The sequence below is a fragment of the Salmo salar genome, chromosome ssa02 (assembly GCF_905237065.1).
Source record: "Salmo salar chromosome ssa02, Ssal_v3.1, whole genome shotgun sequence".
Classification (NCBI taxonomy): Eukaryota; Metazoa; Chordata; class Actinopteri; order Salmoniformes; family Salmonidae; genus Salmo; species Salmo salar.
Window position 1 is genome coordinate 40,297,283 of NC_059443.1, and position 22,663 is coordinate 40,319,945.

The 22,663-nt window shown below is 40.2% G+C and overlaps 1 protein-coding gene across 1 annotated transcript in view; it reads left to right on the forward strand.

Moving 5' to 3' along the window:
* The first annotated feature begins 5,253 nt into the window (after nt 1-5,253).
* Nucleotides 5,254-22,663, forward strand: part of LOC106583018 (nucleolar GTP-binding protein 2) — a 28,606-nt gene continuing 11,196 nt past the window's right edge. Inside the window, exons 1-7 of the mRNA XM_014166759.2 lie at nt 5,254-5,445; nt 5,840-5,930; nt 6,155-6,249; nt 6,550-6,689; nt 14,567-14,751; nt 15,035-15,101; nt 15,730-15,888. Coding sequence (XP_014022234.2) covers nt 5,382-5,445; nt 5,840-5,930; nt 6,155-6,249; nt 6,550-6,689; nt 14,567-14,751; nt 15,035-15,101; nt 15,730-15,888 — 801 coding nt within the window. The 5' untranslated portion in view covers nt 5,254-5,381. The remainder of the gene's footprint in view (nt 5,446-5,839; nt 5,931-6,154; nt 6,250-6,549; nt 6,690-14,566; nt 14,752-15,034; nt 15,102-15,729; nt 15,889-22,663) is intronic.

The window sequence follows — 22,663 nt, forward strand, 5'->3', positions numbered from 1 at the left end:
GCAAATGTTGGAAATTATTAGCAGAAAGTTGTCTAAATTAGGGGTGAAAGTAGCCAGTAGTAAATTATAGTCAATTAATTATAGTAGGCTAAATTATTATGTTGGAATGAACTGCGCAGGTAACCTGCTTTTTGAAGTGATTTGTTTGACAATCAGATGAAAACATCATCACACAACATCCATGATATGTGAAACTAAGCCTGCACAGAGCGCAATACAACAGTAAACAGGATAAGATGTTTACATGCAACAGTATCCTGTTTTAGATCAGCATATCCCAGGCATCTTATCCGGGTTTTTTAACACCGGGATACATACTTTTTCGGGTTATTGTAAACGAGATTTGAGGTTTATACAGTATGTGTCAACTCAAAAACAGAATACCTGAGTATCCTGAATAATAACACGATATTGGTGTGCATGTAAACATGGTCACTGACAACATGTTTCAGGTGGCCTTAATCCATTACACACAGGTGGAGCATGCTAGATAACTAATTAGCACAGGTGGTCCCTCTGTCTTCTGTAAATACATGCTGTAACATGGATGTATGGCTGTGTGGGAACAGTAACCCTAACCCTATAGATGGGCTAGGGCATAGCCGCGGGAAGTAGGGGTGCTGAGGGCGCTACAGCATCCCCTGAGAAATCTGAATTAAAAAATGTAATTTAGTGCACTGCGCTTTTAATAGTCCTTTATTAGTGAAACTATATGGCTATGGGTTAAGGGTTATGTTTAAGGTAAGGGTGGAGAAGTCCTAATGATCCAGGATAGCACTGACCCTTACTTGTGCATCACATGGTCAGAGAGGAAGAGGTGAAGAGAGAGATTACATGTAGCCTTCAAAACACCTGGGAACTCAGAAATCTCCGACTTCCGACTTCAGTGTGTTCAAGACAACTGGGAACTCTGGGAAAAAACGAGCTCCGACTGGGAAAAATAATTTTGAACGGTCCTCCAACTCAGAATTCCAAGTCGGAAACTCTGCCATCTTTCTAGAGCTCTGAATTTCCGGCCTGAAGATCACTGACATCATGATTTCACCTCGTTTTTTTGGGGGTTTTTTTGAGTTCCCAGTTGTCTTGAACGCACCATACCTATCACTAAAGTCTGTCCAAATAATGCAACGTTCAAAGCCACTGGGAACTTGGAACTTGGAAATCTCAGATTTCCTACAACAGTGCGTTCAAGACAACTGGGAACTTTGGGTAAAAACGAGGTCCGACTGGAAAAAATAGTTTTGAACGGCATCAAAGTTGGAATTCCAAGTCGGAAACTCTGCCATCTTTCTAGAGCTCAAACTTTCCAACCTGAAGATCACTGATGTCATGATCTGACCTCGTTGTTTTCCGAGTTCCCAGTTGTCTTGTGCCACGTTCAAAACAACAGGGAATTCGGAAAATACAAGGTCAAATCATGACGTCAGTGATCTTCAGGTTGGAAAGTCGGAACTCTAGAAGAGGCCAGAGTTCCCGAGTTGGAATTCCGTTTTCCCATTCGGAGCTCTTTTATTTAAAAAAAAAAAATTTATACACTGAAACTGGAAGTCGGAGATTTCCAAGTTCCCAGTTGTTTTGAATGCGGCATAAGCCTAATACGTTTCGTCATTGTATACAGATCAGTGTTTTGGTACATGTATTGTCAATGTGACCCTTTTGGTCACATTCTTTGTCTTGTTATCAACTGTAACAACATCATTATTATTATTATTACCAACATTTATGGGTACAATTCCAAACTTGTGTATGATCAGTTACTTGAATCTTTGGAAAAGCGTATTCTCCAATGGCTAAGCAAGTTCCCTAATGCTTTACTTATAGTAGGTGGGGATTTTAATATTTCTCCGAATCATTTAATTGATAGATGGCCTCCGGGACAGTCCACTTCTATGAATAGAAGTTTGAGGCAGTTTATGGAAAGGATGGATATTATAGATATTTGGAGAGTAAAGTTTCCTAATGACAAGTCTTTCACTTGGAGTAATAAGGCACGCTTCCAGACAATCACGCATAGATTTTTGGCTGGTGTCTAAATGTTTTGATAAACAGAGTATTTCTGTTAACATCCTGGCCACTCCCATTACTGATCATATAGCTATTTATATTGACATTAAACTTTTTATCTCTGATAATGGCCTTGGCAGAGAATCCTACTGGAAGCTTAATAGCTCTATATTAAAACATGAGTTGGTCAAGATGGAAATTACACACTTCTGGAACAAAGCTATAAATGACAATTCATACAGTAATAACTGGGAGCTTTTTAAACATGAGGTTGGAAAATATTTCAGAAAATATGGGAGTATTCTTGCCAAGACGAGCTGAAGAAGAAAGTGTAATTACAAAGATCACCTCTCCTGTTCAAAAGCCTATTGAAAGTCTCTCAGAGGAGGACAAATCTGTTATTTTTGAGCTACAACACAAGTTGGATGATATGTATGAACGGAAAGCAGAGGGAGCCTTTGTCAGATCTAGGAAAAAGTGGCTAGAGGAGGGTGAACAAAATGTATCTTATTTTTTCAGTTTAGAAAAATACCACTCTAAAAAGAATACAATTTAACAATTAAATACGAATGGTCTCATCACAGATGATCCCAAATTAATCTCTAACTTTAGTTGTAACTTCTACAGGAATTTATATAGTTCTAAGTATTGTGAGATGTCCTCAAATCTTTTTTTTAACTCTCTGGGGGATGTGAAATCAATTGGGGAGGCTGAGAGGGAACAGTGTGATGACCCTATTATAGTTGAAGAGATAATTTATTCTATTGAACACCTTAAAAATAAAATGTCTCCTGATGATATATCTGCTGAGTTTTACAAAACGTTTTCTCAACAGTCAGCTCCAATTCTGTTGGAGGTCTTTTCTGAAAGCATTGCAAATAATGCTCTCCCTCCCAGTTTGACTCAAGGTCTGATTACCAGTATCCTTAAGCCCAAGAAAGACTTGCTTCTCCTCGATAATTGGTGTCCAATCTGTCTGCTCAATAATGACTACAAAATATTAGCCTCTATACTTGCAAAAAGAATGAAGGCAGTATTGGACTCAATTATAGAAGAGACCCAATCTGGCTTCATGAGGAATAGACATATATCTAATAATATCCGACTTGTGTTAGACCTTATTGACTATTCTGATCTAATCTTCGGAGATTTATTGTCTTCTTAGACTTTTATAAAGCCTTCGATACAGTGGAACATGAGTTTCTAGTTCTCTCCCTTGAGAAATTTGGCTTTGGGGAATTATTTTGTAGTACTATTAAAACTCTTTATGTAAATGGAAACAGTTCCATTAAATTAAAGCATGACATTTCTCCTAGATTTGATTTGAAAAGAGGAATTAGGCAAGGTTGGCCAATTTTGCCTTACCTCTTCCTGCTTGCAACCCAACTTCTTTCAAGTTTTGTTAAATCCAGCGATATAAAAGGGATCTCTATTGCTGACAGAGATATTATCATAAGTCTGCTTGCAGATGACACCACCCTCTTTTTGAAAGATGCTGACCAGATTCCTAAAGCAGCCGATAAATATTTTTTCCAAAGCATCTGTTTTTTTCCTATACCTTAATAAGTGTGAATTGTTTGCTGCTAAAGTGTGATACCCTTTATATGCAATATTCCAGTCAAGGAAAAAGTAACATACCTTGGGATTACCATATCTAAGGATCAACAGGAAAGATGCTCATTAAATTTTATATTATTGAAAAAAACAAAAAGTAGTTGAACCATTGTTTGCAAAGTGATTTATCCTTGAAAGGTTGAGCATTGTTTTCTAAAGCTGAAGGTATCTCCAGACTTACTTATGCAGCCCAGTCCCTACAAAATAGGTAAAGCGGTCGGCCAGATGTTTTTCAACTTCATCTGGAAGAATCGTACACATTATATTAGGAAATCGGTCATTATGAACACATATGAATATGGTGGTCTCAATTTTTGGGATTTTCCACTTTGAATAATACTTTTAAGATAACTTGGGCTAAACATTTCTTAAAGAATCCAACTTCAATTTGGAATTTCATCCCTTATAATATCTTAAGATCTTAAGATAAATTGGGATAAACATTTCTTATAGAATCTAACTTCAATTTGGAATTTCATCCCTCATTGTATGTTCTCCCGTTTTGGTGACTTCAATTTTATGTTACTTTGTAATTATTGTTTTTAAAATTGTATTTAACCTTGATTTAACTAGGCAAGCCAGTAAAGAACAAATTCTTATTTACAATGATGGCCTACCCCGGCCAAACCCGGACGACGCTGTGCGCCGCCACTATGGGACTCCCAATCACGGCCGGATGTGATGCAGCCTGGATAACATTGATAAGATTCCTACAAAATTATCTGCTTTTCATAGACAAGTATTCTTAGCGTGGTCGTTAATATATAAATATGATTTTTTTCCCCCTGCATAGGTATTTCATTTGGAAGGATATTTTGTATAGAAAAAAGTATTTATTTTTTAACAACTGGTTTAATAATCATATTCTGCTGGTGAGTCAACTTTAAATGTAGAAGGATTGTTACTCAATTATGAGGAATTTTTTAGCTCGTTACAATATCCCTGTTACACCTAGAGAGTTTGCCATAGTCTTTGATGCTATTCCATCTGGAACTCTCATGTTGTTTAGAGGTGTAACCAGACCTCACCTTCTTGACCTACCCTCGCTTAATCCAGTTGACTCTCCAGTAGGAAAAATGTGTTTATCCTTGTTCCCTCAGAACAGATCTATACGTGCTTTATTTCAAAGGGATATTGTATCCATTCCTTATGTCACAACTTAATGGAATACATCTGTCTAAAATATCTGTTGGGGAAAAGTCTGGTTATTACCACACAAATACCTGCTTGTTAACGAGGTCAAATAGGTCTCTCAGAATGACCCATAAGTATTACCCTGCGAATCATTACCTGAAGAAACTCAAAAAAGACAAAAAGACAAAAAAAAGACAAAAAGACAAAAAAAAGACACTCACAATTTTACCTCATAAATCTAATTGTGCTAATGGAAAAATGTCATATTCATAAATGTAAATTCAGTAATAAAAACACACTTCCGTGTTTTCTGTAAGGAATTTGAACAGTACATTAAGACCATTCTACATTCTTCTAATAAGAAAGCTGTTAAAACAATCAATATATGTATATATTTTAAGGTCTTTGTATAATCTGTAATTTGTTGTTACCCTTAGCATATGGTATCATTGCCTGTTTGTATACTTAATACTTAATAACACATGTATTGTCGCTCTCTGATGACGTCCTTCCGGAATGTGTGGGACTCTGGTTTAGGACACGTGGTTCGGTTACATAGAAGAAGTTGAAGCTATAACTTGACATTTAGAGTATATTGTCTACGTGTGTGTGTCAGATAACCTGTCAAGATGGTGAAGCCACGGTTCAAGGGGAAAAGCACGATAAACACATCGGCGGCCAGCAGTAATCCTGGTAAGTTACAGTCCATGCGTGATGTAACGTTACTGTTTGTTTACAGCTAATGTTAGCTAGCTAACGTGATAGACTTTCTCTCTGATTGATCTGTCTGTTTCGTCTAACTACACAGAAACATTTGGTCCATATATGACATTAGTGTTAGCTACAAATGGAAACGTATACAAAATGTTTGGCACTGACATAATTAGTTCAGTAACTAGCTAATTTAGCTACACTTTCTGTTTAACTTTATGCCAAAAACACAACGTAACTTCCATAACAAAATTGAGAACCACACTTTTTATATGGATTTCCAATATTGTTCTGACACTGACAATTAATTAACCCAAAATACCACAACACACCTAACACTGTGTGGCATATAACCTTACGACTCTACCTTTTACAGACCGACCAAAGACTCCTGCAGGTTCAGGCAACAGCATGAGGGACCGGGCAACTGTCAGGCGTCTGAATATGTACAGACAAAAGCAGAGATGGTAAATGATGAAGAAAAAAAAAAGTTACACTTCCATATTAACTCTTTACTTTAATGCTAATGTAACTCTCAGGTCAGGGGTTGACACTTTACCCAGATAAAGCACACCAGTTCCTGGTATTCTATATGTAGCTCCTCTTCATTCTTTTTTTTTTTTAATGATTGTGTTGTAATATAATTTCCATGCACCTGGTTTTGTGACCACTGACTTTCCTCTGCCATTAGCAACAACAGAGGCCAGGTGATCAAGCGTTTGTCGTACCAGTCCACTGTGGCTGATGGGACACAGGCCAGAGTGGAGCCCAACATCAAATGGTTTGGTGAGTAGTGCTGTTAACTGCAATTGCCACACTGTCTCAGGTTAATCCACACATTCTCTTGGGTCTGTTTTTATTATTGATTGGACAGGTATAATGGCAATTTGTCAAGCATTTGATTGGCTAGTTGAAACTTTATACAGAATGGTGGAGTTCTTGTCAATAATGACTAGCAAACCCTTGATTTGTAAGAATAAATCTGTTTTATGCCTTTTTTTTAAATATCTGTGTACGGAGAGATAAGATGGCAGCCTCAACTCACACACACACACGCACTGGTTAATTCTTCCCCTCTGGTCTCAGCAAACACTCGGGTCATCAAACAGTCATCCCTACAGAAGTTCCAGGATGAGATGGGTGTGGTGAAGAAGGACCCATACCGCGTGGTGATGAAACAGAGCAGGCTGCCCATGTCCCTCCTGCACGACAGAGTCAAGGCACACGTGAGTACCAAGCAGGGGCGCATTAATTTGAGCACACTGTGGTGTTGTCACGATACCAGCATTTTGACATCGATACCAGGTTTAGTATCAGGACACTGAAACAATACCGTTGCAAAACATGTCACAGAATAACCACTGGCCTTTATTTTTTTTTTAAACATTGAACAATATGTTGATAAATAGTTTTTATTTTTATTTAACCCATATTTAGTACATCATCTAAAATAATATTCAATTTCTTTCAAAAAATAAAACACCATATTAATTACCCCTAGAGTTATTTTTACTATTTTCTACATTGTAGAATAATAGTGAAGACATCAAAACTATGAAATAACACATGGAATCATATAGTAAACAAGTGTTAAACAAATCAAAATATATTTTAGATTCTTCAAAGTAGCCACCCTTTGCCTTGACAGCTTTGCACACTCTTGGCATTCTCTCAATCAGCTTCATGAGGAATGCTTTTCCAACAGTCTTGAAGAAGTTCCCACATATGCTGAGCACTGCTTTTCCATTACTTTGTGGTCCAACTCATCCCAAACCATCTCAATTGGGTTTAGGTCGGGTGATTGCGGAGGACATCTGATGCAGCGCTCCATCACTTCTTGGTCAAATAGCCAGTGAACAGTTACTTGAACTCTGTAAGCATTTATTTGGTCTGCAATTTCTGAGGCTGGTAACTCTAATGAACTTGTCCTCTGCAGCAGTCATGGCGGTCCTCATGAGAGCTAGTTTCATCATAGCACTTGATGGTTTTTGAGACTGCACTTGAAGAAACTTTCAAAGTTCTTGAAATTTTCTGGATTGACTTATCTTCATGTCTTAAAGTAATGATGGACTGTCGTTTCTCTGCTTATTTGAGCTGTTCTTGCCATAATATGAACTTGGTCTTTTACCAAATAGGGCTGTCTTCTGTATACCACCCCTACCATGTCACAACACAACTGATTGGCTCAAATGCATTAAGAATTCCACAAATTAACTTTTAACAAGGCACACCTGTTAATTGAAATGCATTTCAGGTGACTACCTCATGAAGCTGTTTGAGAAAATGCCAAGAGTGTGCAAAGCTGTCAAGGCAAAGGGTGGCTACTTTGAAGAATCTGAAATATGTTTTGGTTACTAAATTATTCCGTATGTTATTTCATAGTTTTGATGTCTTCACTGTTATTCTACAATGTAGAAAATAGTAAAAATTAAGAAAAACCCTTGAATGAGTTGGTGTCAACTTTTGACTGGTACTGTATGTTCATCTTTCTCACTCAAGTCATTCAAATTTAGATGCTAGTAGAATAATGTTACAACGCAAATGTTCCGGGTACTGTGGCAAGAAAAAGTATGAACCCTTTGGAATTACCTGGATTTCTGCATACATTTTACATAAAATTTGATCTGATCTAAGTCACAATAGACAAACTCAGTGTGCTTAAACTAATAACACACAAATTGTATTTTTTTGAATCTATATTGAATACATAATTTAAACATTCATAATTGTATGTTGGGAAAAATGTGAACCCCCTAGGCTAATGACTTCTCCAAAAGCTAATTGGAGTCAGGAGTCAACGAACCTGGAGTCGAATCAATGAGACGAGATTAGAGATTTTTTTTTTTTGAGTTTGCTATTCACGAGAAGCATTGCCTGATGTGAACCATGCCTCAGACAAAATAACTCAGAAGACCTAAGATTAAGAATTGTTGCCTTCCATAAAGCTGGAAAGGGTTACAAAAGTATCTCTGAAAGAAAGTCCACGGTAAGACAAATTGTCTGTAAATGGACACATTTCAGCACTGTTGCTACTCTTCCCTTACCTGGGAATATTGAAGACTCATGTTAAAAGGAACCACCAGCTTTCATATGTTCTCATATTCTGAGCAAGGAACTTCAATGTTACCTTTTTACATGGCACATATTGCACTTTTACTTTCTTCTCCAACACTGTTTTTGCATTATTTAAACCAAATTGAACATGTTTCATTATTTATTTGAGACGAAATTGATTTTATTGATGTATTATATTAAGTAATTTTTTTTTGTAATTGTCATTATTAGAAATACATACAGTTGAAGTTGGAAGTTTACATACATCTTAGCCAAATACATTTAAACTCAGTTTTTCACAATTCCTGACATTTAATCCTAGTAGAAATTCCCTGTCTTAGGTCAGTTAGGATCACTGCTTTATTTTAAGAATGTGAAATGTCAGAATAATAGTAGAGTGATTTATTTCAGCTTTTATTTCTTTCATCACGTTCCCAGTGGGTCAGAAGTTTTTACGTACACTCAATTGGTATTTGGTAGCATTGCCTTTAAATTGTTTAACCTGGGTCAAACGTTTCGGGTAGCCTTCCGTAAGCTTCCCACAATAAGTTGGGTGAATTGTGGCCCATTCCTCCTGACAGAGCTGGTGTAACTGAGTCAGGTTTGTAGGCCTCCTTGCTCGCACACGCTTTTCAAATTTTCTATTGGATTGAGGTCAGGGCTTTGTGATGGACACTCCAATACCTTGACTTTGTTGTCCTTAAGCCATTTTGCCACGACTTTGGAAGTATGCTTGGGGTCATTGTCCACTTGGAAGACCCATTTGTGACCAAGCTTTAACTTCCTGACTGATGTCTTGATGTTGCTTCAATATATTCACATAATTTTCCTCCCTCATGATGCCATCTATTTTGAGAAGTGCACCAGTCCCTCCTGCAGCAAAGCACCCCCACAACTTGATGCTGCCACCCCCGTGTTTCACGGTTGGGATGGTGTTCTTCGGCTTGCAAGCCTCCCCCTTTTTCCTCCAAACATAACGATTGTCATTATGGCCAATCAGTTCTATGTTTGTTTCATCAGACCGGAGAACATTTCTCCAAAAAGTACGATGTTTGTCCTGATGTGCAGTTGCAAACCGTAGTCTGGCTTTTTTTATGGCGGTTTTGGAGCAGTGGCTTTTTCCTTGCTGAGCGGCCTTTCAGGTTATGTCGATATAGGACTCATTTTACTGTGGATATAGATACTTTTATACCTGTTTCCTCCAGCATCTTCACAAGGTCCTTTGCTGCTGTTCTGGGATTGATTTGCACCTTTTGCACCAAAGTGCGTTCATCTCTAAGAGACAGAACGCGTCTCCTTCCTGAGCGGTATGACGGCTGCGTGGTCCCATGGTGTTTATACTTGCGTACTATTGTTTGTATAGATGAACATGGTACCTTCAGGCGTTTGGAAATTGCTTCCAAGGATGAACCAGAATTGTGGAAGTCTACAGTTTATTTTTTTCTTCTGAGGCCTTGACTGATTTCTTTTGATTTTTTTCCCATGAAGTCAAGCAAAGAAGCACTGAGTTTGAAGGTAGGCCTTAAAATACATCCACAGGTACACCTCCAATTGACTCAAATGATATCAATTAGCTTTAGAAGCTTCTGATAGGCTATGACATAATTTATTGTACTTTTCCAAGCTGTTTAATGCACAGTCAACTTAGTGTACATAAACTTCTGACCCACTGGAATTGTGATACAGTGAAATAATCTGCCTGTAAACAATTGTTGGAAAAATGACTTGTGTCATGCACACAGTTGATGCCCTAACCGACTTGCCAGAACTATAGTTTGTTAACAAGTAATTAGTGGAGTGGTTGAAGAATGAGTTTTAATGACTCTAACCGAAGTGCATGTAAACTTCCGACTTCAGCTGTGTGTATGTATGTATGGTAATTGTCCGATTTTAATCGGTATCGGCTTTTTTTGATCCTTGAATAATCGACTTTGAAATATCAATCGGTTGACCTCTAATTTTCATCAGTAATATTTCTTATAAAAAGTAGATCAGAAGCAGTTAATCCCTCATCAACCCTCTACCAAGAAAGACTGGCATGCATGGTGTCGATTTTAGTTCTTTATGTACAGTCAAGGGAAAGGCGTGCTGCTCTGTTTTGAACCAGCTGCAGATTTGCTAGGTCTTTCTCTGCTGCACTTGACCCTATTACCGGACGGTAATCAAGATGGGACCAGGCCAGAGCCTGAACAACTAGTACAGTTGATTTGTGTCAAACGCAGACCATCTTTTTTATAACAGACATACACCTCCCCATACTCACCAAAACTTTGTTAATATGACTTGACCATGATAATTGACCATCCAATGTAATACCTAGAAGGTTAGCTTCCTCAACTTGCTCAATGGTCACACCTTTATGTCCAACTCCAGTTGAGGTTTAGGTCTTAGAGAATGTTTTGAACCAAATACAATGCTTTTAGTTTTAATGTAGTTAAGACGAGTTTATTATGAATCTCCCATTCTGATGCTGACTAACTCCTTATTTAGAATTTCAGTGAGCTCTCTGGCTTTGGTTGCTGAAATGTAGCGTGTGGACTCATCTGCATACAGTCATTATAGCTTTGTGGTAAAACATTTGTAAAAGGAAAAATAGATGAGTAACGGCCCAAGGCATCTGCCCTGAGAGACACTGCACATACACTACATGACCAAAGTATGTGGACAACAGCTCATTCTAAAATCATGGGCATTAATGTCGAGTTGGTCCCCGCTTTGCTGCTATAACATTTTCCACTCTTCTGGGAAGGCTTTCCACTTACATGTTGGAACATTGCTGCGAGGACTTTCAGCTTTGAGCATTAGTGAGATTGGCTGCTAATGTTGGTTGATTAAGCCTGGCTCGCAGTCGGCGTTCCAATTCATTCCAAAGGTGTTCAATGGTGTTGAGGTCAGGGCTCTATACAGGCCAGTCAAGTTCTTCCACACCGATCTCGACAAACCATTTCTGTATAGACCTGGCTTTGCGCACCGGGGCATTGTCATTCTGAAGCAGGAAAGGGCCTTTTCCAAACTGTTGCCACAAAGTTCGAAGGCCAGAATTGTCTAGAATGTCATTGTATGCTGTAGCATTAAGATTTCCCTATGACAGTGCCACATTGAAAGTCACTGAGCTCTTCAGTAGGGCCATTCTACTGCCAATGTTTGTCTATGGAGATTGCATGGCGGTGTGCTCATATTTTATACACCTGTAAGCAACGGTGTGGCTGAAATAGCCAAATCCACTAATTTCAAGGTGTGTCCACATACACAAAAGTATGTCTGATGTTAGAACACTAAGTTCTGTTGGATAAATAACTCTGCAACCATGTGATGGCTGATGATGTAAAGCCATAGCAAGTTAGTTTTTTTTGAATAACAATTTATAATCAATAAAATTAAAGGCTTCACTGAAATCTAACAATACAACTCCAGCTATCATCTTATTATTTTATTTGAACCAATAATCAGTCATCTGAGTCAGTGCGGTACAAGTTGAGTGCCCTTCTCTTTATTTATGCTGAAAGTCAGTAGTTAACTTATTGTAAAATCGTTACTCTGTTTTCCTCAGGTAGCCTATTTCTTAGAGCCTGGTTACACCAGACTACACCAGACTGAGCGTTCATTCCGGTTTAACCAGGCTGTATTTGTGAGGTGAAAAATGCACGGGTTGACAGGTCAGGTGGGATCTTCCTCTCCAACTGGCCTATTCCCGCTCATTTTGCTGCGCTTCACAATGAACCAACCTGCCTGTATCGAGTTGTGTTTTGCAAGAGAGAGTTCGATGCAGTTGGCCAACTTTGCGCCCCCGGGTGATTTTGCTACACAACGTTCCTGTAGATTGTTCTAGAACCATTTGGTCAACAGTAATAGAGTATGCATTATGTTGATTCCTGCTATGAAAGTATCTGCCTGTCCCTGTTTCGCTGCTGTGTGGATGGTGGAGGGAGAGATGCATTCTGAGAAGCATGACCGTTGATGACAATGCTACTGCAGGCAAATTTTTTTAAGCTACTACTGTTTTAGTTACATCATGTAGGCTACACCTGGCGCTGAAAAGTTGTTGTTGTAGGACATTAGCCTACATTTTACTGATGGATTAATAAATTATCCTACATGGCTATATATAAACACAAAAATATTTCGAGTTATCAATCTAGCTAAATATTTTGAGTTTGCACTTCCTCAGGATGTGAATAATATAGCTTATAGGTCAATATGAACAAAGATGTCATCAAATTCTCTGAAGAGCCAAAAATACATCTGATAATTCTGGATCTTATTTTGACAGGTTTCATATGAAAATATTAGTTTTTCATTCCCTGTATATGCTACATGAAATAATAGCTTTTTTAATCATAGGCTGCCATCTGTCTTACTGGGTAATTGTCCAGAGCCCTGCCACTAATGGGCAGTGAATGTTCTTGTATTTGTTATCGAGCAACATGGTCAAATTTATCACAATATGACTTATTGTCCATTTCGCCCAGCTAAAAAAAAAAAAAACGCCCCAAAAGACTACAAACAATACTTCTGTCCAGTTCTTCATGTTCTCTCTGAACATTGTTGTTGACTGAGTTTTTCTGTTCTTTTCCCTCTAAATAGCTCCATATGCGTGCAAGACCTTTGAAGACGCTCAAAGCTATTGGAGATGAATGGCCTTCTCCTATTTTACTCTCCCTCCTTTACCCACTCCTCCTTCCTCCTCTTGACATTTTATGTCTTACGCCATTTAGGGCATTGAGCCCCATGCCAAAGCAATGTGAGCAAGTCCAGATACGTTGCATAAATAATTTTTAATTGGATGTCAATTTTGGTTCTCTGTCTTTTGATCTTCACTGTTTGTTGGCTGAGTATTCTCGCCAAGGTCTTTGTCAGGTCTCTTATTCTATTTTATGGTGATGTTTTCACCATAGTTTCTGTCTTCAGTCGGTAGCACGTATTTTGAGTTTTTGCCTCCCCCCCCCCAAGGATGAAAAATGGTCATTTACTGTTAGATTTGAATTTAAAAAGCCAGGCTTAGCATTAGAATACTTCAAAACAAGACCAGAAGGGGTGGAAGAATGAAACTGGAGGGGATGGACACATTAAAAAGAACAACCTCCAAAACATCCTGGCGGATGGTCAAGGTGAAGCTGAAATCTTAAACATCGTTGCTTTTGACAAGATCCGTAAACTGTTTTTCTCTCTCTCTCCAAGTTGCAATAGGACTAAGGCTACCTTTTACGGCCGTGTCGGAGGATATTTTAACTCCTAATCAGATCTGGCTCAGACAATGCAGTTTATTGACAGTTTCACTGCATACTTGAGGTTATGTGTGCTGTGTTTGTTCTCCACCGTTGTTTATTGTTGGAACCCCTGGAACATGGCCACCAGCTCCGTCGCGTAAAGCTTTGCAGTTTGCTCCAACTAATTATAACCTAACCTATACCTCACACGGAACACACATGGAATTCTACATCACTGTTCTTTCTCTCTACTACTGTTCCACCCAAGAGTTGTGTTCCAACTGTAACCCCTTCCAAGCCGTTGGGCTTTTATTCTGCTTGTTTCTTCGCAACGAGGAAGAGAAAGAAACTGTTGCTTTAGCGGAAGTATTTATTTTGCATTGCATGCAGCATTACGAAGCCACACTCTGTGATACAACGCAGGCGGCCGTAAATCTGTTGTGCGAGCACAGAACTGCTCTTCTCCAGCCCCCTGGGTTGTGGTTTGTCTGCAAGGCAGCTGAACAACTTGCAGACATTTTGAGGACACTTATGGTTATAGAGCTCAGACACCCATTTGAAGACCATAATAAGAGAGTAAAGCACAGACATAATCGCATCTATCGTCACACATTTCCACATCCATCTTTCACATCTATCGTAAAGTCTTCCCCCTGTCTGTCTTCCTAATGTCTCCCTCCTGCTGCTTCTCTCCTCAGGAAGCAGCTGTGATAGAATGGCCTCTCAAATAGATAGCAAAAGCCCCTGTTTCTCCTCCTGTTATCTAACCAGTGCATTCTGTCAAACAGTTTTGTCTAAATTATCTCTCCCTGTCTCCTCCCCTTGGCCACCATCTTCTGCAGAACTCTAAGGTACACATCCTGGACACAGAGGGCTTTGAGACCACGTTTGGGCCCAAGGCGCAGCGTAAACGACCCAACCTGATGGTGGGAGACATGAAGGACCTGGCAGAACAGGCTGAGGTCTCAGCACAGACCTACAGCGCTGAGAAGGACCGCGACTTGGTCACAGAGGACGACGGGGTCAGGTGAGTGCAGTAGCTCCTGTTAATTCTGTCACTGGCTACTGTCACTGTCACTTTGACTGGCGGTGACAATGCCTTCCAAATGTACTGGGCTTTTTCAGGTATACCAATAACTACTAGCCATTTTCTATTTACTACTACCCCAATTCCATGATTGATACTCCATTTTCTTTGTTTTGATAATATAGCCTAGCTTTAGACTGTATGTTGGACCACATGAGCAGTTCCAGTCTGTGGTTATTGTTCGGGTGTGGCACCTGTTGCACTGTATGTTATCTTCACACAGAGAGGAGGCTCGTGAGGAGATCTTCAAGAAGGGCCAGTCGAAGAGGATTTGGGGAGAACTCTACAAGGTACAGCATCTTTCTATCTGATCTAGGAATGTTTATTTTAGTTCACCTTGATATTTCCTAATAGATACTGAGTACGGTGCAGGTATCAGGGATGCAAACTTGCCACTATGTTTCTCATATTGAAATGAATTACAGAATGCATCCCTACACTTTCTACAAATAGAATATCAAAGTTCAGAGCGTGATGTCCGAAATGTCATAGCAGAATGTGTCATCCAATAATATCACGTGTGACAGCTGTGAGCAGCCATCCGCATCCCCTAACAAGCCATTAGTCTACACAGCTGCTTTTCTCTCTCCATTCTTTCTGTGCATCTCTCTGTTTTAAAATGTTATTTAGCCGTGATGGCGAGCTGGGGTGTGCAGGCAGTGATGGGGTTGGATACGCAAGCGTAAGAACAAGCAGGCCAGTCTGACTAGGCTTTGCAGTCATGCAGCCTCAGAGTCACTGCCATAGAGGAGAAATGGACCACAGTGACAGTCATGCTTATGCCTTTACATCACTGAAAAAATGTTTCTGAAATATAGTGATTTGAGATGAGTTTAGATCAACTACGAACTCTCACTCCTGGTTATGTCTAAACCCTGACTCTGCCTTCCTCTCTCAATATCACTCCTTAACCCACAGGTGATAGACTCGTCAGACGTCATCATACAGGTGCTGGATGCCCGCGACCCCATGGGTACGCGCTCGCAGAGCATCGAGACCTACATGAGGAAGGAGAAGCCTTGGAAGCATCTAATCTTCGTGCTCAACAAGTGTGACCTTATCCCTACCTGGGTCACGGTAAGAGATCCCTTTACTCTATCCTGAGACAAATGCACGTGTAGGGGGGTAATAATTATTGTCTATGCGTATTACACTGACAAAAATATCAATGCAACATGTAAAGTGTTGGTTTCATGAGCTGAAATAAAAGATCCCAGAAATGTTCCATATGCTCAAATGTTGTGCACAAATGTGTTTACATCCCTGTTAGTGAGCATTTCTCCTTTGCCAAGATAATCCATCCACCTGACGTGTGGCATATCAAGAAGCTGATTAAACGGCATGATCATTACACAGTGCACCTTGTGCTGGGGACAATACAAAGCCAGTAAAGAACAAGAAGGCCTACACACTTTTAAAGGCCAATCTTAAATGTGCAGTTTTGTCACAACACAATGCCACATATCTCAAATTGAGGGAGTGTGCAATTGGCATGCTGATTGCAGGAATGTCCACCAGAGCTGTTACCAGATAATTTCATGTTAATTTATCTACCATAAGCTGCATCCAACGTCATTTTAGAGAATGTGGCAGGATGGCGACCAATTTTTCAACCCTTGTATCGGTCAGCCTGTTGCGTGCTTTGGTGTGTGTGTTTTCCCAAACAAGGACCAGTTGCGCTCTGAGGTGGCTGATGTTGGTGGGATTTGGAGGATGATGGAGGCAACAGGGGAAAGAGCCTCAGATCCACAAAGTCCCTTCCACCAGGTGGCTGATGAGATATGTTGGGACGACTGCCATATTGCATCTCCATCCCAAAACCCTTGCTTGGAAGTGCACTTTGCCAGACTGCCAAGAACCTTGCCGTCATCCAGGCCAAGGTGGCGAGACACGTTAGTGATGACACCATATGCCTTGTTGATCGCTGCACTAGACAGGATGCTCTTGCCAGGATGCTTGGGGTCTAACATGTACACTGCGGCGTGTATGGGCTTTAGGCAGAAGTCTTTACGCTTTTTGATGTATTTCATTGTCTACCTCAATCCGTGCAGTGGCTACTGCTGTAGGTTTCAGGCTGCTTACCACTCTCTCCCAAAATACATTATCCAGGAGGATCCTCTTGATGGGGCTGTCCATATTGGCAGACTGCGATATGGCCATTTTTCTTTTGTAGAGACTCCCACTCCAGGAGAATGTCAAACATGATGACAACATCACGCCGACGCGTGTTGCTGGGCAGCTTCAATGTGGTGCTCTTATTCTTCTCACTTTGCTTGGTGAGGTAGATAACTTCATGACCCTTCACATACCTAACCATTTCCTTGGCTCTCTTGTAGAGTGTATCCATTGTTTTCAGTGCCACAATGTCCTTGAGGAGCAGAGTCGATGCATGAGCAGCACAGCCAATGGGTGTGATGTGAGGGTAGGAATCCTCCACTTTAGACCAAGCAGCCTTTATGTTCGCAGCATTGTCTGTCACCAGTGCAAATACCTTCAGCTCATTTGCCTTCAGCTCATCTGCAATGTTGAGACCGGTGTGTGTCTTGTCCCTTGTCTGTGCTCTTGTAGAATACTGGTTGAGGGGTGGAGAGGATGTAGTTTATTATTCCTTGCCCACGAACATTCGACCACCCATCAGAGATGATTGCAATACAGTCTGCTTTCTCTATGATTTGCTTGACCTTCACTTGAACTCCGTTTAACTCTGCATCCAGAAAATTAGTAGATCAAGCATGTCTGGTCGGAGGGGTGTATGCTGGGCGAAGAACGTTCAGAAATCTCTTCCAATACACATTGCCTGTGAGCATCAGAGGTGAACCAGTCATCATTTTCACCTCGAATAGAAGTAGAGGGACTTTTTGTCAGAGGTTGCTTGTTGTGAGCACTGACGGAACCTTATGCACTTGGCAAGATGATTCTGCATCTTTGCATTCTTCACATATGATTTGACACAGTATTTGCAAATGTACACAGCTTTTCCTTCTACATTAGTTGCAGTGAAATGTCTCCACACATCAGATAGTGCCCGTGGCATTGTCCTGTAAAGATTAGAAAAAAATGGGTAAAAAAACAACATACAATTCCATGTACAGATAAATAGTTAAGCAGATTAAACAACTCCTTTTAGAAATGTTTTAAAAGGAAACATGTATGGAAACAGGTGAATTAACACTTCTCAGTTAGCAGGCTCAAGAAAGCTAAAAACCCACATGGTAGAAAACAACACTAACTAGCAGAAATTGTAAACAAGTTAATGATTTAAACACACTTTGCTGTAGGCTACTATTTACTAGTTAACAAAAAACATGTATGTCATATAAAATATATTCACCCCACCCAGTATTGTAATCAAAACTTACCAGAAAGCATATTGTCCTTGGCTCAGACAGTGTAGTAGTTTGGGCTCAATAGCATCTCATTAGTTTGCAAGATCTTGAGAATCAGCTGTATATGTGATGGAGGAGTGCACTGGACCTATGATGGAAGAATTCACTGTGCATGCAGAGGGTTGCAATTCCATTGAGTTGGGGATAGTTTAACCAAAATATACGACAAGACCTAGAATTGCCTTGTGTATCCCACAAAAAAGGTTCACTGTTATAAGCTAACTTTTTTGTTGTTGATGAATTTAAGCAAAATTCCCCAAATTCCCGGACTTAACTTCCCATGGAAAAATTCCAGAAATTTCCCGGAAAGTTTTTGACCCTTTGCAACCCTACGAACAACGAACACAATTGCATTTTATTGATGGCAATTTGAATGCGCAGAGATACAGTGGCAAGATATTGAGGTCCATTGTCGTGAAATTCATCCGCCGCCACCAAATCGTGTTTCAGCATGATGATGTACGGCCCCATGTCGCAAGGATCTGTACACAATTCTTGGAAGCTGAAAATGTTGCAGTTCTTCCATGGCCTGCATACTCACCAGACATGTCACCCATTGAGCACGTTTGGGATGCTCTGGATCGACATTTGCGACAGCGTCTTCCAGTTCCCGCCAATATCCAACAACTTCTCAGAGCCATTGAAGAGGAGTGGGACAACATTCCACAGGCCACATTCAATAGCCTGATCAACTCTGAGGCAAATGGTGGCCACACCAGATACTGACTGGTTTTCTGATCCACGCCCCTACTTTAAAAAAAAAAAAAAAAAAAAATATTTTTTGGTATCTGTGACCAACAGATGCATATCTGTATTCCGAGTCATGGGAAATCAATAGACTAGGGCCTAATGAATTTATTTCAAGTGACTGATTTCCTTATAGGAACTGTAACTCAGTAAAGTCTGAAATTGTTGCATTTTTAGTTTATTTTTGTTCAGTGTATATACACCTCCCGTGCGTCTCATAGTAAGAATAAGCAATTAGCCTATTAAAATATGTATCTTACTCCAAAAGATAAATGGCAATATGCAAGAGACTACAGTTGAGTTACAGTAATAGGCAATCAAGAAATGTCTGAGAATGGAATTCTAAATAGAAGTGTATTTAATTGCTTTGTAAAATGAGGCATAAAGCTTAAGTTGCAAGCAATATTCCAAGTATATAGATCTTAACTTACAAGACAAAGCATGAACAAAGATGCCTATTAGGCCAGAGACATAGAAGCCTAGGAAATGAGAATTGATCATACAACCTTCCTCCGTGGACTGGATACAGGATAAGAGAGCGAACAACAGACCTTGGTTCCATTGATACCATCTGAGGTGTAACCTTTTCAACCTAAAACAACTACCATTGACCAATTAAACGATACCAGGTTTATAGTAACCCGTCTTTGCCATCTCCCTCTAAGGACCGTGGCTTGTGAAAGTATTCACCCCCTTGGCATTTTTCCTATTTTGTTGCCTTACAACCTGGAATTAAAATTGATTTTTGGGGGGTTTGTATCTTTTGATTTACACAACATGCCTACCACTTTGAAGATGAAAAATAGTTTTTGTGAAACAATCAAGAAATAAGACAAACACTGAACTTGAGCGTGCATAACTATTCACCCCACCAAAGTCTATACTTTGTAGAGCCACCTTTTGCAGCAATTACAGCTGAAAATCTCTTGGGGTATGTCTCTCTAAGCTTGGCACATCTATCCACTGGGATTTCTGCCCATTCTTCAATGCAAAACTGCTCCAGCTCCTTCGTTGGATGGGTTCCGCTGGTGTACAGCAATCTTTAAGTCATACCACAGATGCTCAATTGGATTGAGGTCTGGGCTTTGACTAGGCCATTCCAAGACATTTAAATGTTTCCCCTTAAACCACTCGAGTGTTGCTTTAGCAGTATGCTTAGGGTCATTGTCCTGCTGGAAGGTGAACCCCTGTCCCATTCTCAAATCTCTGGAAGATTGAAATGGGTTTCCTTCAAGAATTTCCCTGTATTTAGCACCATCCACCATTCCTTCAATTCTGACCAGTTTCCCAGTCCCTGCCGATGGGGGGAAAAACATCCCCACAGCATGATGCTGCCACCACCATGCTTCACTGTGGGAATGGTATTCTCGGGGTGATGAGAGGTGTTGGGTTTGCACCAGACAGCGTTTTCCTTGATGGCCAAAAAGCTCAATTTTAGTCTCATCTGACCAGAGTACCTTCTTATGTTTGGGGAGTCTCCCGCATGCCTTTTGGCAAACACAAAACGTGTTTGCTTATTTATTTCTTTAAGCAATGGCTTTTTCTGGCCACTTTTCCTTAAAGCCCAGCTCTGGAGTGTACGGCTTAAACTGGTCGTATGGACAGATACTCCAATCTCCGCTGTGGAGCTTTGCAGCTCCTTCAGGGTTGTCTTTGGTCTCTTTGTTGCTTCTCTGATTAATGCCCTCCTTGCCTGGTCTGTCAGTTTTGGTGGGCGGCCCTCTCTTGGCAGGTTTGTTGAGGTGCCATGGTGCTCCGTGGGATGTTCAAAGTTTTGGATCTTTTTTTATAACTCAACCCTGATCTGTACTTCTCTACAACTTTGTCCCTGACCTGTTTGGAGAGCTCCTTGGTCATCATGGTGCTGCTTGTTAGTGGTGTTGCAGACTCTGGGGCCTTTCAGAACCGGTGTGTATATGTACTGAGATCATGTAACACTTAGATTGCACACAGGTGGGATTTAACTAATTATGTGACTTCTGAAGGTAATTGGTTGCACCAGATCTTATTTAGGAGCTTCATCGCAAAGGGGGTGAATGCATATGCACACACCACTTTTCAGTTTTTTTTTAAACGGGTAATAATACTTTTTGCTTCACCAGTTTGGACTATTTTGTGTATGTCCATTACATGCAACAAAATAGGAAAAAAGCCAAGGGGGTGAATACTTTTGCAAGGCACTGTATGTTTTAGGCTAGTCTAACCAGCAATAATGGCACACAAGCAAAAAACGGTGTCAAATCTATAAAGGGGTGGCAGGTAGGCTAGTGGTTAGAGCGTTGGACTAGTAACCGAAAGGTTGCAAGATCGAATCCTCGAGCTGACAAGGTACAAAATCTGTTGTTCTGCCCCTGACCAAGGCAGTTAACCCACTGTTCCTAGGCCGTCATTGAAAATAAGAATTTGTTCTTAACTGACTTGCCTAGTTAAATAAAGGAAGAAAAAAAAAATCTAGTAAATGTCACATAGTTGTTCAGTGATAACAGTAATTCGTCTGATCCTTCAATTCTGACCAGTTTCCCAGTCCCTGCCGATGGAAGAAAAAAAAAAATAGTGCCATTCTATAATTGATGTATTCAAATAGCTAAAGGATTCTTAAAAATTGAACATAGAACAAGTGTCAAACTTATGGCTGAACAAGGATTGACATTTCAGAGTCATGAAGTTCTATCTGCAATTGCAGATGGTAAATCATTTTCTAATGTCGCAGGATTTTGATACTCTGTACTTTAGGTACCTTTTTATGGTGAGGACCTTTTAATGGGTTAAAACAATTATTATTCACTACAAAACAGTTCTGATATCTAGTATGTTAAATCTGATGCTCAATATCTTTGTGCAGATAGAACCTTTTTTTTATAGTCCTACAGACAAACGATTTTGTGACCATCTATTGAGGCTACCAGACAGCCCTTTTCATTAATTTAGCAACAAATTCCTAATGCAAGCTTCGTAACTCAATTATCAATTGCAAGCAATTTTGACTAGCTATGCTAGTAATTGTTGCTTGATGCTTTGCCCCCACCCGACCTGTGTTGATTGACAGCTTGCTGGTCCAATCAGAGGGCCGAGTGTGCGTTTCACAAGCCAATCCGTTTTATTTCAAGTGCGATGCTGTCTGGCTTTATGGTGAGTAGTGACACAACCTGCCCAGATAATTTCAAGTCTAAGTCGAGTCCAGAGTCTTAAGGCTCCAAGTCTTGCGTCTCAAGTCATCATTGTGATTTGGGTCCGTCTCGAGTCCAAGTCATGTGACTCGAGTCCACACCTCTGGCCAAGCCTACACATGTACCCTGTTCATGCTATTGTGCCGGCCCAAACTGTACTGAGCTGTCTGTTTCTTTTCACATTGTCTTTTTCAACACGGTTCCAGCAACTATGGCAGATGGAAAATAAACCAGCTCAGTTTGGTTTGGCTCAGTAGTGTTTGATCAAGAGACTAATATATGATCAAGACTGCCAATGCCTTCTATGTCAATTGTTTTCTGGAGTGAGTTGATGTTCTCAGGAGTTTTATGTAAGTAGTTATCCACAACTTTTTTTCTTTCAATCCCGTATCATACTTGCTCTACGTTGACAAAGGGTAGCTTGTGGCCTCAAATAACGTGTGTGTGTGTGTGTGTGTGTGGTGGGGATTCGGGGGTCACCAAAACAGGAAGGATGGTGTCCGCGCCAACTGTTTTCATGATGTGCTGCAGGATTTTGCTGGAGATGCACTG